Raw genomic sequence first — 12,594 nt, forward strand, 5'->3', positions numbered from 1 at the left:
AAAAGAGGAAAAAAAGCCGCAAGGCTTGGAGGGGCCGGCGGCTCCCGGCTCTTGGGCCCGGGCGGCGGGGAGGGGAGAACCCAGCTCGCCTAATTGCAGGTTCGGATGCGTGTGCGTGCCGGCGCGATCGCCTGCCTGGGTGTGTGCCTGCTTGCACGCTCGGGTGCCTGGGTGTGTGCCTGCTTGCACGCTCGGGTGCTTGGGCACGTGCATGGCTGCGTGTTTGGGTGCTTGGGTGTTCGGATGTGCACATACTTGCACGTTTGGGCGCTTGCACGTGTGCATGCTTGCACAATCATGTGCTCGGGTGCTCGCACGCGTGCATATTTGCACAATTGTGTGCTTAGGTGCTTGCACAATTGCCTACTTGCGTAGTCGCGTGCGTGGATGCTTATGTGCCTCCATACGTGCACAGCCATGTGCTTGCACGTGTGCGTGCTTGCACGATCGTGCGCTTGGACGCTCGTGTGTGTGAACGCTTGCACGATCGTGCGCTTGGGCGCGCGCACGTGTGCATACGCGCACGATCGCGTGCTTGCATGCTTGCACGATCGCGTGCTCGCACAGCCGTGTGCTCGCCCTTGCGCGCTTGCACAGCCGCTGGCTTGGGGCACCCCCAACCCCGAAACGCCGGCGAGGGGCCGCGGGGAGGCCGGGCAGCGGGGGCCCCCGCGGCCGCCCGAAAGAGTTAAGGGCCGCGAGCGCGGAAGCCCGGCCCTCCGCGGGCCCATTGGCTTCCGCGGCCCAGGTGCAGCCTCGCTGCGGAGGCCGCGGCGGCGGCTCGGGCGCCCCGAGGAGCCGCGACCATGGTGAGCGGGGGCCCGCGGCGCCCACCACCCCCCCGTCCCCCCCCCCGGCTCGGGGCGCCTCCTTCCTCAACGCTTTCCCTTTTTCCTCCTTTTTTTTTTTTGCAGCGCGGAGATTTTTCGCGCGGCTGGCGCCGAGCTCCCCAAATTCCCGCCCCCCCCCCCCATTAGCATCGGGACCCCAATTAACGCCGCGCCGCTGATCGGCCCCGGGGGGGCTGCGAGGGGCAGCGACGTTTTGGGGGCTTTAAGGCCCAATTGACGATTTCTTGCTTTCTTTTTTTTTCCCGCGCTGGGGAAAGCGGCAGCGAAACGGAGCCGCCGCAGCCGAAATGGCGCCCGGGAGGGAGCCGGCGGCCAAGGCTCCCCCCACCCGGACGCCGGGGCCCCCCGGACGCCGGGGCCCCTCACCCCGACGGTGCCCCCCTCCCCAAAAAGCGGGGGGCAGCGGCGCCGCCCGCCAGGGCTCCGCACCCAGGAGGGCTCCCCTCTCTTTTTTGGGAATCTTAGTTTTTATTAGTAGTTTTTTGGGGAAAAAAGAGGGGCGTTTTGGGCAAAACGGCCTGTTTCCAAGCACCGCTGCGGCTCTCGCCTGCCGAAACGGGGCTCGAGCACCCATGGGTGCCCCACGGATGCTCGTCCCGCCCCGCCGGCGACGGGCGTTTGGGGGAAAGCGGAAGGGAAAAAGGAAAATGGGAAAATGCCTCTTTTTCGGTCCCTAACTTCCTCCCGGGCCACTTTTACTTCTTTTTCATCTTTTCTTTTCCTTTTGCGTGATGCCCGGTGCCGCTGGGCTGCCGGGGCCCCCGGGGCCACCCTGCTCCCGGCAGCGCCGTGGCTTCCCCGCTGGCTAATACAGGGTTGAGCCTGGGCGGGCTGCCAGCGACAGCCTGATTTATTTACTTATTTACCCCCCCCCAAGTGTTTTTTGGGAGAAAGGGAGCGCCGAAAGCCCCTTCCCGCGGGAAAGCGTTGGCTGCCGGCTCCCAGCTCCGGGAATTTGCCTGCGCCGGGGGTTTTTGAGCCGGGCCGGGGGCGGCTTTGCGGGACGCGGCGGCCGCGGGGTGGGAATTTTGCACCCGGAGCTGCCGCTTTCGGCCCGGCGCCTCGTGCAAAAACAGCGGGAGAAAGCAGGGGAGGAAAGAAAAAAGCAAAAAAAGCAGATTTTTGGGGGGGAAAAGTGCTGCCCCGTCCCCCCGCCGCGTTGTTGTTGTTGTCACACGCGGCGGTTGTGCAAGCACCCGGGGCTAATTAAAACCAGAGCCCCAGCGGCGCCTCATTAGCCGGGGGGGGGCAGGGGGGGCTTCGTTATCCATCGTGCCAGGGGGAAACCTGGCTGCACCCTCGGGAAAAATCCGGGGGTGGGGGGAAAAACCCCACAAACCCCCCCCCCCCCCCCGAGCCCCGGCGGCGGGCGGCAGGGTGGAAAAGGTTAACGGTGCTGGGAGGCGGCGTTATCCCGCCGGAGCGAGAGGGGAAGTTCCCACCTCTGGGGCCTATTGTTCGCCCCCGCGGCTGAGCCCCGGCGCCGTCGTCTCACCCGCGGGGCCGGGGGAAACCGAGGCCCGGGGCAGCCCGGCCGCGGCAGCACCCGCCGCGGGGCTCCGTCTCCCTGCCTCGGTTTCCCCTCTGGGACGCGCTTCGCCCGAGCGCGCGAGCGAGCTGGTAGTCTCGGGAGGAAACGCGCCTCGCGGCTGCCCGCTGCTCCCACGGCCCCGGGGGGCGGCGAAAGCGGCGCTCGGCTTCCCCGGGGAAACGTGCGGCTTGTCCGAGGCCAAGGAGAGGCTGCGGAGGCCGACGCGCGCTCCTCGGCGCCCCGCGCTCCCTCCGGCGTGGAGCTTCCCCGGAGGAGGCGGCTTTATAACCTGCCGGGGCAAGTGTCGCCTTCCTCTTCCTCTTCCTCCTCGCCGGGGCCCATGCCGGCAGCGGGGACGCTGAGCGCCTCCGTGCCGCCTTTCGCCTTGCAGATGTCGACCTACAAGCGGGCGACGCTGGACGACGAGGACCCCTTGGAGGGCGACGGCGACGGCTACCCCAACGGCTTCCAGGTGGGGCCCGGCGGCGCGCGGGGCCCTTTCGGAGCGGGGCTTCCCCCGGGAGCCGCTCGCTTTGCCGGGCTGCCGCCGTCCCCGGGGCAAAGTCCGCTTTGGGATGGCGGCAGCTCCCCGCGCGCTGCCCTTTGCTCCCGGCTCCGCGGGGCTGCGAGAGCCAAGAAGAGGAGGGGGAAGCGCGGCCGGGGGCGAAGTCCTGGCCCCGCGGGTCCTTCCCGGAGCCGCGGGGGCCTTTGCCGAGCAATTACCGCCCCGCCGGCAGCTTTGTCCCCGCATAAAGGTCGGATTAGGCTAAGCCGGGCGCGATCCTCCCCGCGCGGCGGGGGAGCCGCTTTGTACGGGGCCGCGGGCGGCCGGGACGAGCCCGTGTGCCGCTCAGAAAGTCAGGCTCCCGCAGGAATATCCGGGGAGAGACCGAGAGGCTGCGAGGAGTCACGAGGGAGCGATGCGACCGGCACCGGGAGGTTTGCACGGGCATCCTCGCTCGAGAACGGCTTTTTCCGCCCCAAAATCGAGGCTTGTGTTGCTCCGCTGCACCTCTGCTTCCCACGCCGGGGAAATCCCGCAGGGGAGCCGAATGCCCCAGGGATCGTCCCCGCGCCGGGATGTGACGGCGCTGCCGCTCGTTCCCTTTTCTGCCGGATCAGTGAGCCGAACCAGCTCGGCTGCGGCGTTTCGTCCCCCAAATAACACTGGAGCCGCTGACTTCGGGCACAGCGATGCCGGGAAACGCACATTCGCCCGGCTCCGAGATTCTCCGAGCGGGCGGCTGCGGCTCGCCCGGCTCCGCGTTTCCTCCCATTGTGCTGCCCTTCCTGGCGGGATTTCTGGCTGGCAGCCGCGGCCTCGTTCCCGGACCGAGACGGGGAGGCCTCGTCCGTGCCACGGGCCGAAAAGCTGAGAGCGGTTCGGAGGGCGGGAGCGCGCCGGGGATTTTTTCCCGCGGTCCCATGCGCCGGTGCAGGAATGCACCAGGGTTTTTTTCCCGCGGTCTCATGCTGCCGATGCAGGAATGCACCGGGGGTTTTTTCCCGCGATCCACAGGGAAACGCCGCTGTTTCTCCGCTGTTTTTATTCTCTCCCGCGCAGGTGAACTTCCGCGGCCCGCGGAGCGGCCTGGGCTGCTGGGCCGAGCGCACGCGCACGGAGAAGCAGCTCGCGGCGCTGGTGGCCGCGCTGGCCGCCCTGCTGGCCGGCTGCCTGCTGGGCCTCGTCCTGCAGTACCGGGCCCGTGAGTCGGCGGGGGGCTCGCCGGGGCCGGGGGGGGGGGACCGGGAGCCGGGGCCGCGGGGCTGAGCCGCCGTGCCGCCCCCAGGGCCGCCGGCCGTGTGCCTCTCGGAGGCCTGCGTCTCCGTCACCTCCGCCATCCTGGGCTCGCTGGACCGCGCCGTGGACCCCTGCGAGGACTTCTTCGGCTACGCCTGCGGCGGCTGGATCAAGGCCAACCCGCTCCCCGACGGCCACTCGCGCTGGGGCACCTTCAACAACCTCTGGGAGCACAACCAGGCCGTCATGAAGCATCTGCTGGGTGAGCGGGGGGGTCTCCGGCCGGGGCCGCGGGAAAACTTTCCCCCGGGGATTTAGGGTTTTGGGCACCGCGGGAAAATTTGCCCCGGGGATTTAGGGTTCAGGGCACCGCGGGAAAATTTGCCCCGGGGATTTAGGGTTCAGGGCACCGCGGGAAAATTTGCCCCGGGGATTTAGGGTTCAGGGCACCGCGGGAAAATTTGCCCCTGGGGATTTAGGGTTTTGGGCACCGCGGGAAAACTTGCCCCCAGGATTTAAGGACGGACTCGAGGGCTCGGCTGGGCTTTTCTTGGCCCCGAGGAGCTGGAGAAAAAGCCGCCCGGGCGAGCGGCGCCCGTCTCCGCCTCGCAGCCCATGGGAAGGGTTTGCTCAAGCTCTGAGCAAACAACCGGCTCCTTATCGGCGTTTTCCGCTGGGAAGCCGGCGCCGGGGGCAAGGAGCCGAAAAGCGGGGGGAGCTCGGGAAGAGCTTCGGGGCGAGGGGGAGCAGCGCGGGAACGGCCTCGGCGCCCGGCCGCTCCGGCGGAAACCTGGCACACCGATAGCACCGGGCGGCTTTTTGGGCTGGGAAAGGCGAAGCGATAGGTGTGAGCTGCGTAACAAGGCAGGAAAACCTGGAGGAAAGCGGGATTTTGGGGAGGGGAGTAGTTTAAGAGGTGGCGAACGGGTCGATCGCTGCTTTTTGCAGCCTGCGGCAGGCGGGGAAATAAGTAAGGCAGCTGGGGAGGGAGCCGGCAGCGCGGGGGCGAGGGCAGGAGCATCAGAGCTCCTGGAAAAACGCTGCTTGTTTTTCTTTCCTTATCTCTCTCCTCCGGAGAGCCGGAGCTGGCGGCGGGAGGGAGGGAGGGAGCCGGGGGCCATGCGGGGGGAGGCCGGCATCTATCCGGAGCGTCCCGGATCGCGCAGAAAACGCCACGGCCAACGTGTCGAGCGAAGCGGAGCGCAAGGCGCAGCGCTACTACCGGGCCTGCATGAACGAGAGCAAGATCGAGGAGCTGCGCGCCGCCCCGCTCGTGGAGCTCATCCGGAAGGTGCGGACTGCGACCGCCGCTTCCCCCGGGAGCACCGGCGCGGGAAGCCCCGCCGGGCCGCTGAAGCCTTTGCAAGGCGGCGGCGGGGGAAAACGAGAGGGTTTCTGCTTTTCCGCCCTCGGTGGCTTGTTTCGGGGCAGTTCCCGCGCTCGTTTTTCGCGCCGGGGCCCCACGGGGCGTCCCCGGTCCTCGCGGAGCATCGCCGGGGCGGCCGAGCGGAGGGAGGCAGCGATTCGCAGCGACTTCCCTCTCCCGGGCTTTTTTGGCCCCGCGGCAATGGTTTTGCCCGCCCCGGGGGGGATATTCACGCGGTGGCGGGCGTCCGAAGCCGGGCGCGAGCCCTCACCGCGGCGTCTCTCCCCCCAAGCTGGGCGGCTGGAACGTCACGGGCCCCTGGGCCGGGGGCGACTTCAATGCCACGCTGCGGGAGGTGACGGCCCACTACCGCACCTCGCCCTTCTTCTCCGTCTACGTCAGCGCCGACTCCAAGAACTCCAACAGCAACGTCATCCAGGTGGGGCTGGGGGGCTGCTGGGGGGCTGGCGGTGCCCCCCGGCTCGGCGGGCCGGGCGCTCAGCCCCCTCTCCGCGCCCCGCAGGTCGACCAGTCGGGCTTGGGCCTCCCGTCCCGCGACTACTACCTGAACAAGACGGAGAACGAGAAGGTGAGGGTGGCGGAGCGGCCGTGGATGTTGGTTTTGGAGGAGGGGGACGGCGCCGGCCGCGCTGACCCCCCTCGACGCCGCGTAGGTGCTCGCCGGGTACCTCGACTACATGGTGGAGCTGGGCACCTTCCTGGGCGGCACCGACGAGGCGGCCACGCGGCAGCAGATGCAGCAGATCCTGGACTTCGAGACGGCGCTGGCCAACATCACCATCCCGCAGGAGAAGCACCGCGACGAGGAGGTCATCTACCACAAAATAACGGCTGGAGACCTCAAGGTAGGAGGTTCTCCCCTTTTTTACGCCCTCCCGGCTTGGGCTGGGCTCACTTTTCCCCTGCAAGACTGGAGGGAGGAAACTCTTGGGTCACCTCTGAGCGCTGGTGGCCACCGGCGTGGTGGGAAGCGTTTTTGGGCAAGATGCTGCTCAACGCCTTGAAACAGAGGCATAGCGGTGCCATGGCTTTCCGCAGGCGCTGGCACCGGCCGTGGACTGGCTGCCGTTCCTGTCCACCGTCTTCTACCCCGTGGAGCTCAACGAGTCGGAGCCCGTGGTGGTCTACGCCAAGGAGTACCTGGAGCAGGTCTCCGACCTCATCCTCGCCACGGACAAATGGTGAGAAGCGTCCCCGCGGCGCGCCGGCCGCGGGCTCCCGCCGCTCACGGCCTCCCCTTGCGCCGCAGCCTCCTCAACAACTACATGATCTGGAACCTGGTGCGGAAAACCAGCCCCTTCCTCGACCAGCGCTTCCAGGACGCCGAGGAGAAGTTCATGGAGGTGATGTACGGGACGAAGAAGGTGAGCGCCGCCAAATTGCATTTTTCTTGTCTGTGTTTTTCCTTTAACCACCCCGCTGGCGACCATGGGGCTCCCTCCCTCCTGGGTTTTTTGCAAAGTCCCCACCGTGGTGGGGGGAAACTGGGTTTTGGGGTCCCACCAGCCCGGGAGCTGCGGTGGTGTCCCCTCGGGGCGGGAGGCTGATGGCGGGTTTCTCGCCCCGCGCAGACCTGCCTCCCGCGCTGGAAGTTTTGCATCAGCGACACAGACAACAACCTGGGCTTCGCCCTGGGGGCCATGTTCGTCAAGGCCACCTTCGCCGAGGACAGCAAGCAAGTGGTAGGTGGCCCCGCCGCGGCTGTCCGGGAGAGGCACCGCCGCGTCCCCGGCGGGAGGATTTGACACATGCCGTTGGGTTTCGCCCAGGCAGAGGAGATGATCGCCGAGATCAAAACGGCCTTCGAGGAGAGCCTGGAGACGCTGCGGTGGATGGACGAGGAGACGAGGAGATCCGCCAAGGAGAAGGTGAGGCGTTGCAGCGGCAGAGGGGGCACCGCTGCTGTCCCACGCCGTGCCGTGCCAAAGACACCTCCATGTCCCACCCCAGGCAGATGCCATCTACAACATGATCGGCTACCCCAAGTTCATCATGGACCCCAAGGAGCTGGATAAAGTGTTCAACGACGTGAGTCGCTCAGCCGGGTGCCTCCGCGCCGGAGGCCAAGCGCCGTGGTCACCGCCGGCTTTGCTCTCTCCCGCAGTACGAGGCCGTGCCCGACCTCTACTTCGAGAACGTCATGCAGTTTTACAACTTCTCGGCCAGGGTCACCGCCGACCAGCTCCGGAAACCGCCCAACCGGGACCAGTAAGTGCCCGCAGCAAGCCTCTCCCGGGAATATCGTGGTGGTGGAGGGTCACGATGTGGCTACGTGGGATGAGTCCTCCCTGATGCTCTCCAGGCAGTTGGATCGTTGGGGTGGGGGCTAAACCGGGGTTGAGCGGCTCTCCACCAAGGTCCTCATGTGCCGCAGGTGGAGCATGACACCGCCGACGGTCAACGCGTACTACTCGCCCACCAAGAACGAGATCGTCTTCCCCGCCGGGATCCTCCAGGCCCCGTTTTACACCCGCGCCTCTCCCAAGTAAGAGCCTGGTGACACCCTTGGAGAAGAGCCGGGGTGGGAGAGCTTGCTTCCCGAATTTCCTCCTTTTCCCAAGGCCGGGATGGGGCCACCGGCTCCGCTCTGGGGTGCTGATGCCTGGTGTTGCCCTGCCGCAGGTCGCTGAACTTCGGTGGCATCGGCGTGGTGGTGGGCCACGAGCTGACGCACGCCTTCGATGACCAAGGTAAGGCCAGGAGGGACAGTGGTGGAGCCGGTCGCCCGGCGCTTTGCCGACAGCCCCGCTCCCCGCAGGCCGGGAGTACGACAAGGACGGCAACCTGCGGCCGTGGTGGAAAAACTCCTCGGTGGAGGCCTTCAAGCGGCAGACGGCGTGCATGGTGGAGCAGTACAGCAACTACAGCGTCAACGGCGAGGCCATCAACGGCAAGCACACGTTGGGCGAGAACATCGCCGACAACGGGGGCCTCAAGGCCGCCTACCGGGTAGGATGATGGCGTGGGATGGCGTGGGACAACGTGGGGTGACGTGGCCTTGACCCTGCTCTCCTGCCTGTCCTCCAGGCCTACCAAAACTGGCTGAGAAGGAACGGCGAGGAGGAAACACTCCCCACCCTCGGCCTCACCAACTACCAGCTCTTCTTTGTGGGCTTCGCGCAGGTAGGTCGCTGCGACGTGGGTTGACGGTGCTTGGCTGGGGGAGCGAGCAAGACGTTGGCATCACCGATGCCTCCAGAGATGCCTCCAGCGATGCCACGTGCTGGCTCATGGGCAAACTGGTCCACGGTAGCTCATGGGTGAGCCGGTTCGTGGTGGCCCATGGCCAAGCCGGAGCTCAAGCCGCCCCTTTCGCAGGTGTGGTGCTCGGTGCGCACGCCGGAGAGCTCGCACGAGGGGCTCATCACCGACCCGCACAGCCCCTCGCGCTTCCGCGTCATCGGCACCGTCTCCAACTCGCGCGAGTTCGCCGAGCACTTCGGCTGCCCGCCCGGCTCCCCCATGAACCCCCCCAAGAAGTGCGAGGTCTGGTGACGGGCGCCCGCCCCGGGGCACCGGCCCCCGCCGCGTCCCCCGGTCCTTCCCCGAGGCTCAAACCACTTCTCCGTGCACCGAACTGCCCAGTGCTCAGCCGGCGCGGCGCCCGCTGGCGCCCGACGTTCGACCCACTGTGAAAACGCCTTCCCCTCGCTCGCTCCTGGAATGACTTTGGGTTGGATTTGGGTTTTTTTTTTTTGTTTTTGTTTGTTTTTCCCCACCTTGACCAGGCTGCGTGTCGAGACACGCGTGCCCGCAGGCGCCAGCCCGTGTTTGCCCGCGTCCCACGCGCCGCCCCGGCGAAGGCAACGAGGGTGGAAAGCACTTCGCGATATATTTGGGTGGGGGGAAGTATTTTTCTAGCGTTGTGGAATACACTGGAAGATTTCAGGGAAAACGCGTTTTAAAGCTTTTTTTTTTTTTTTTTTTTTTTTTTTTTAAACAAAGGATTAGTATATTTATTACTTTATTTTATTATTTTTTTGGAACCGGCGCAGCCGTAGGTGCAGCCGCCTGGGGCTCCCAGGGCCACGGATGCAGCCGGCCGGCCCTGGAGCCCCGTTTTTTCCCGGAGGACCATCCTGGGAAGCCGCTGATGGGGGAAAGCGGGGCCTTGGGGACAGGAGGGAGAGAGCCCGCCGGGTCGGAGACAGCTTTAATTTCCGAGTGCAAAGGGAAAAAGTTGATGTGCCAAAGATGCAAGCGGGTGGCGACGGCGCGGCCGGAGCGCCCGGCTCTCCCTCCGGCTCCGGCTGCGGACCTGCGTTGCTTCCCCGGCGGGCTCCTTTCTTTTTTAATTCTCTTTGCAAAACCCCCTTCCTGCAAAAAGGGACGCGTGGCCTGCCGCAGCCCGGGCCGCTGACTTCGTGCCCGCTGAGCCGCGGGAGGTGCGGATCGGCCCGCGGTCCTCGCGGACGGGTCCTGCTGCTTCGCTCGCCGCCGCCCGGGAACTGCAAGCCCCGACGTCGGGGCCAGGGGCTTCCTGTGGGCTTTCTAATACTCTTCCTGCGGTTTTTGGAAGGAAACCACTGACGGTAGCTCAGGTGCCCGCGTGTTGTCTCGCGGGGCACTTTCTTGCTCTAGGCGGAAAGCAAAGATGTAGAGGGATTTTTAATATTTATATGTAAAAGGAGGGATGGGGGGGGATTTTTTTTGTAACTGTTTTTTCATCTTTCAGTGTGGGGCTTATTGTAATTGAAATAAATACTTTCTACTGGGTGTGAGGCTGGTCACGAGGTGTCTTTTCTGAGGGCCGGGAGAACCCTGTGTCCTCCGTCCGTCCATCCGTCTCTCCCCGTGCCGCTGCGGGGTCCCTACGGAGGAGATCGGAGGGGGCTTTTCCCAGCCTGGCCTTGGTGCCCGCCATCCCTCTCTGAGGCTAAAGCCAGGTTTTTGGGCACAAAAAGCTTCTCGGCGCGGGTGGCTGTTTGCCCTGTGTCCATCTGGGGCGGAGGAAGGTCTTTCCCGGCTGCTTTTCCTTCCTCCCGGCAGCGCTCGGTCCCCCGGCGCCGAGCCAAGGCCCTGCTTTCCCCGGGAACGGGATGGAAATTGTGGCAGGAGCCCGCAGAGGGCGGTGGAGCCGAGAAAATCGCGGCAGGAGCAGCGGCCACCGAGTCCGGCCTCAGCCGACGTGTGTTTGAGGCGCTGCAAAATGTCCATGCTCCTGCAAAATGTCCATGCTCCTGCAAAATGTCCATGCTCCTGCAAAAAGGGAGGAGCAGGGCGGAATAGGGGGACTTGCTCTCTGGCATCCCCAGATCTTCCCAGGAGAGCTTCTTGCAGTCAGCAACCCGCCTTTGCTCCCAGGGAGCGGCGTGCGGCCAGGGCAGGTCTTCTCCTGGTTGTCCTGCAGGATCCAGCCCATGCCGAGGTCCTCGGGAGCGCCGATCCCGCAGGACACCCCCGCTCGCAGCAAGACGAGCCCAGCTGCCCCCTCTTTCCCGGCGGGAAGCGTTCATCCCCGGCGTTCATCCCGGCATCACCGCGGTGCCCTGGGGAGGCCTTAACTGCAGATTTGCAGGCTCTAAGCCCTGTCAAGGCATGTTTTTTCCTCTTGTCCCCCCCCCCCCGGGCTTTGCACGAGGGTCAGGCCGGCCGGGATGTCCCCCCCGGGGGAGGTGACTCACGCCGCTCGCACGCTGATGCTGGATGCTGGCACGGGCTTGCCCGATGCCGGGTGGTATTTGCTTTATTTTGCGCTCGGCTGCAGCCCCCGAGGGCTGAGCCCGGGCTGGTTGGCCCGGCCGTTCCCCTAGGAAGGAGGGGAAGGCTCCAAGCAGGGCGGTTGTTTTGTTTTTTTGGGTTTTTTTTTTCTGCAAGTTTGTTTTTGCAAGTTTTTTTTGCCCGGAGGGTGCGTTGGCAGCGGATCAGTGGGGAAAAAGCCGGAGCAACCCGTTGAGGGAGGTGCTGCCGCGCCAGGCGATCGCTTTGCTCTCCTCGCCCTCGTCTCCGGGAGGATCTCTGCAGGGAAAAGCCCCTGCTCAGGGATCCCCCGCACCCCGCAGTCCCTTCTCCCGGCACAGATCTAGCTGGAGGTCACCAAACCTGCGGGCTCAGTTGGCCAAATCGCCCTACGTGGGCGCATCTTCCCCGTTACCGGCCGTGTGGCGCAGCCGGACCGTCGCCTTTCGGTCGCTGCTCCCCAAATACCTGCATTTACCACCCGGGGCGCCGCTTAATTGCTTTTAAAAAAGGAGTTTTCCACTTTCACTTCGTTCGTGGTTGCTATAAAATACTACGTTCCTCCAAAACTCAGGGCTGGGTGTCCCCTTGGGGCCGGGTGTCCCCTCGGGGCTAGGTGTCCCCTCAGGCCTGGGTGTCCCCTCAAGGCTAGCTGTCCCCTTAGGCCTAAGTGTCCCCCCAAGGCTAGGTGTCCCCTCATGCCTGGGTGTCCCCTTGGGGCCGGGTGTCCCCTCATGCCTGGGTGTCCCCTCAAGGCTAGCTGTCCCCTTAGGCCTAGGTGTCCCCTCAGGCCTAGGTGTCCCCCCAGGGCCCTGTGTCCCCTCCCAGCCCAGGGCCGCCCCCCCACCCCCGGCCGCCGAGTGTTGCCGAAGCCTTTCCGGAAGCGCCCGAAGCCGCGGCCGAGAGGCTCCGAAAAGCCCCGAGCGCCTCCCGGCGGGGCGGGAATCCCTCTCCCGAGCCTTTCCGAAGCTTCCCGAGCGCCCTCTCGCCGCCGGTCTCCGGAGCGAGCCGAAGTTTCCCGAGCGCCCGCCGGGGGTCACGGGAGGCGGCGGGCGGGGGCCGAGCGAGGGGGGCGGGGCGGAGGGAGCGTGCGCCCGCGAAGGCCTCCGGAAGGAGCCGAAGTTTCCCGAGCGCGGGTCGCCGGCGAGCACCTCCGGAAAGAGCCGAAGGTTGCCGAGCGCCGGTGGGCCGAGCGGCTCCGGAGCGGCCCGAAGGCGCCCGAGCGTCCGTCCTGCCGGACTGCTGGAGGCGGCCGCAGCGCCATGTTTGATGCTCCGCTACTTCAGTGAGGAAAATCCGCCGGCATCGCCCGAGAGCCGCCACCGCGACGGGCGCCGCTGCCCCCGGCGAGGGCGACCGAGACCCCCCGCCGCCGGCGGCTCATGAGCAGCGCGGCCTGAGCCGC

General features: G+C 66.2%; 1 protein-coding gene across 2 annotated transcripts; it reads left to right on the plus strand.

The window, feature by feature from the left end:
- The first annotated feature begins 729 nt into the window (after positions 1–729).
- On the plus strand, positions 730–10,226 carry ECE1 (endothelin converting enzyme 1). Of its 2 annotated transcripts, none has more exons than XM_064497042.1 (19): positions 730–809; positions 2,774–2,854; positions 3,947–4,088; positions 4,173–4,385; positions 5,290–5,414; positions 5,782–5,928; positions 6,013–6,078; positions 6,164–6,355; positions 6,549–6,691; positions 6,760–6,874; positions 7,082–7,192; positions 7,280–7,378; positions 7,461–7,538; positions 7,615–7,718; positions 7,885–7,995; positions 8,133–8,200; positions 8,269–8,459; positions 8,538–8,633; positions 8,829–10,226. In XM_064497042.1, exons 1-19 carry the CDS (start codon positions 807–809, stop codon positions 9,003–9,005), a joined length of 2,262 nt encoding a protein of 753 aa, XP_064353112.1. In that variant the 5' UTR covers positions 730–806; the 3' UTR covers positions 9,006–10,226. The 2 variants fall into 2 exon arrangements, with proteins under 2 accessions (XP_064353112.1, XP_064353113.1); XM_064497043.1 differs by lacking the exon at positions 730–809 and adding an exon at positions 2,538–2,679.
- The last annotated feature ends 2,368 nt before the right edge of the window (positions 10,227–12,594 follow it).

The sequence above is a fragment of the Dromaius novaehollandiae genome, chromosome 24 (assembly GCF_036370855.1).
Source record: "Dromaius novaehollandiae isolate bDroNov1 chromosome 24, bDroNov1.hap1, whole genome shotgun sequence".
Lineage (NCBI taxonomy): Eukaryota > Metazoa > Chordata > Aves > Casuariiformes > Dromaiidae > Dromaius > Dromaius novaehollandiae.

Excerpts from the sequence above, each read along its gene's own strand:
- ECE1 (XM_064497042.1), top strand. Across the intron at positions 7,719-7,884 it reads AAACCGCCCAACCGGGACCA|GTGGAGCATGACACCGCCGA; the intron begins GTAAGTGCCCGC and ends CATGTGCCGCAG. Across the intron at positions 8,201-8,268 it reads GCACGCCTTCGATGACCAAG|GCCGGGAGTACGACAAGGAC; the intron begins GTAAGGCCAGGA and ends CGCTCCCCGCAG.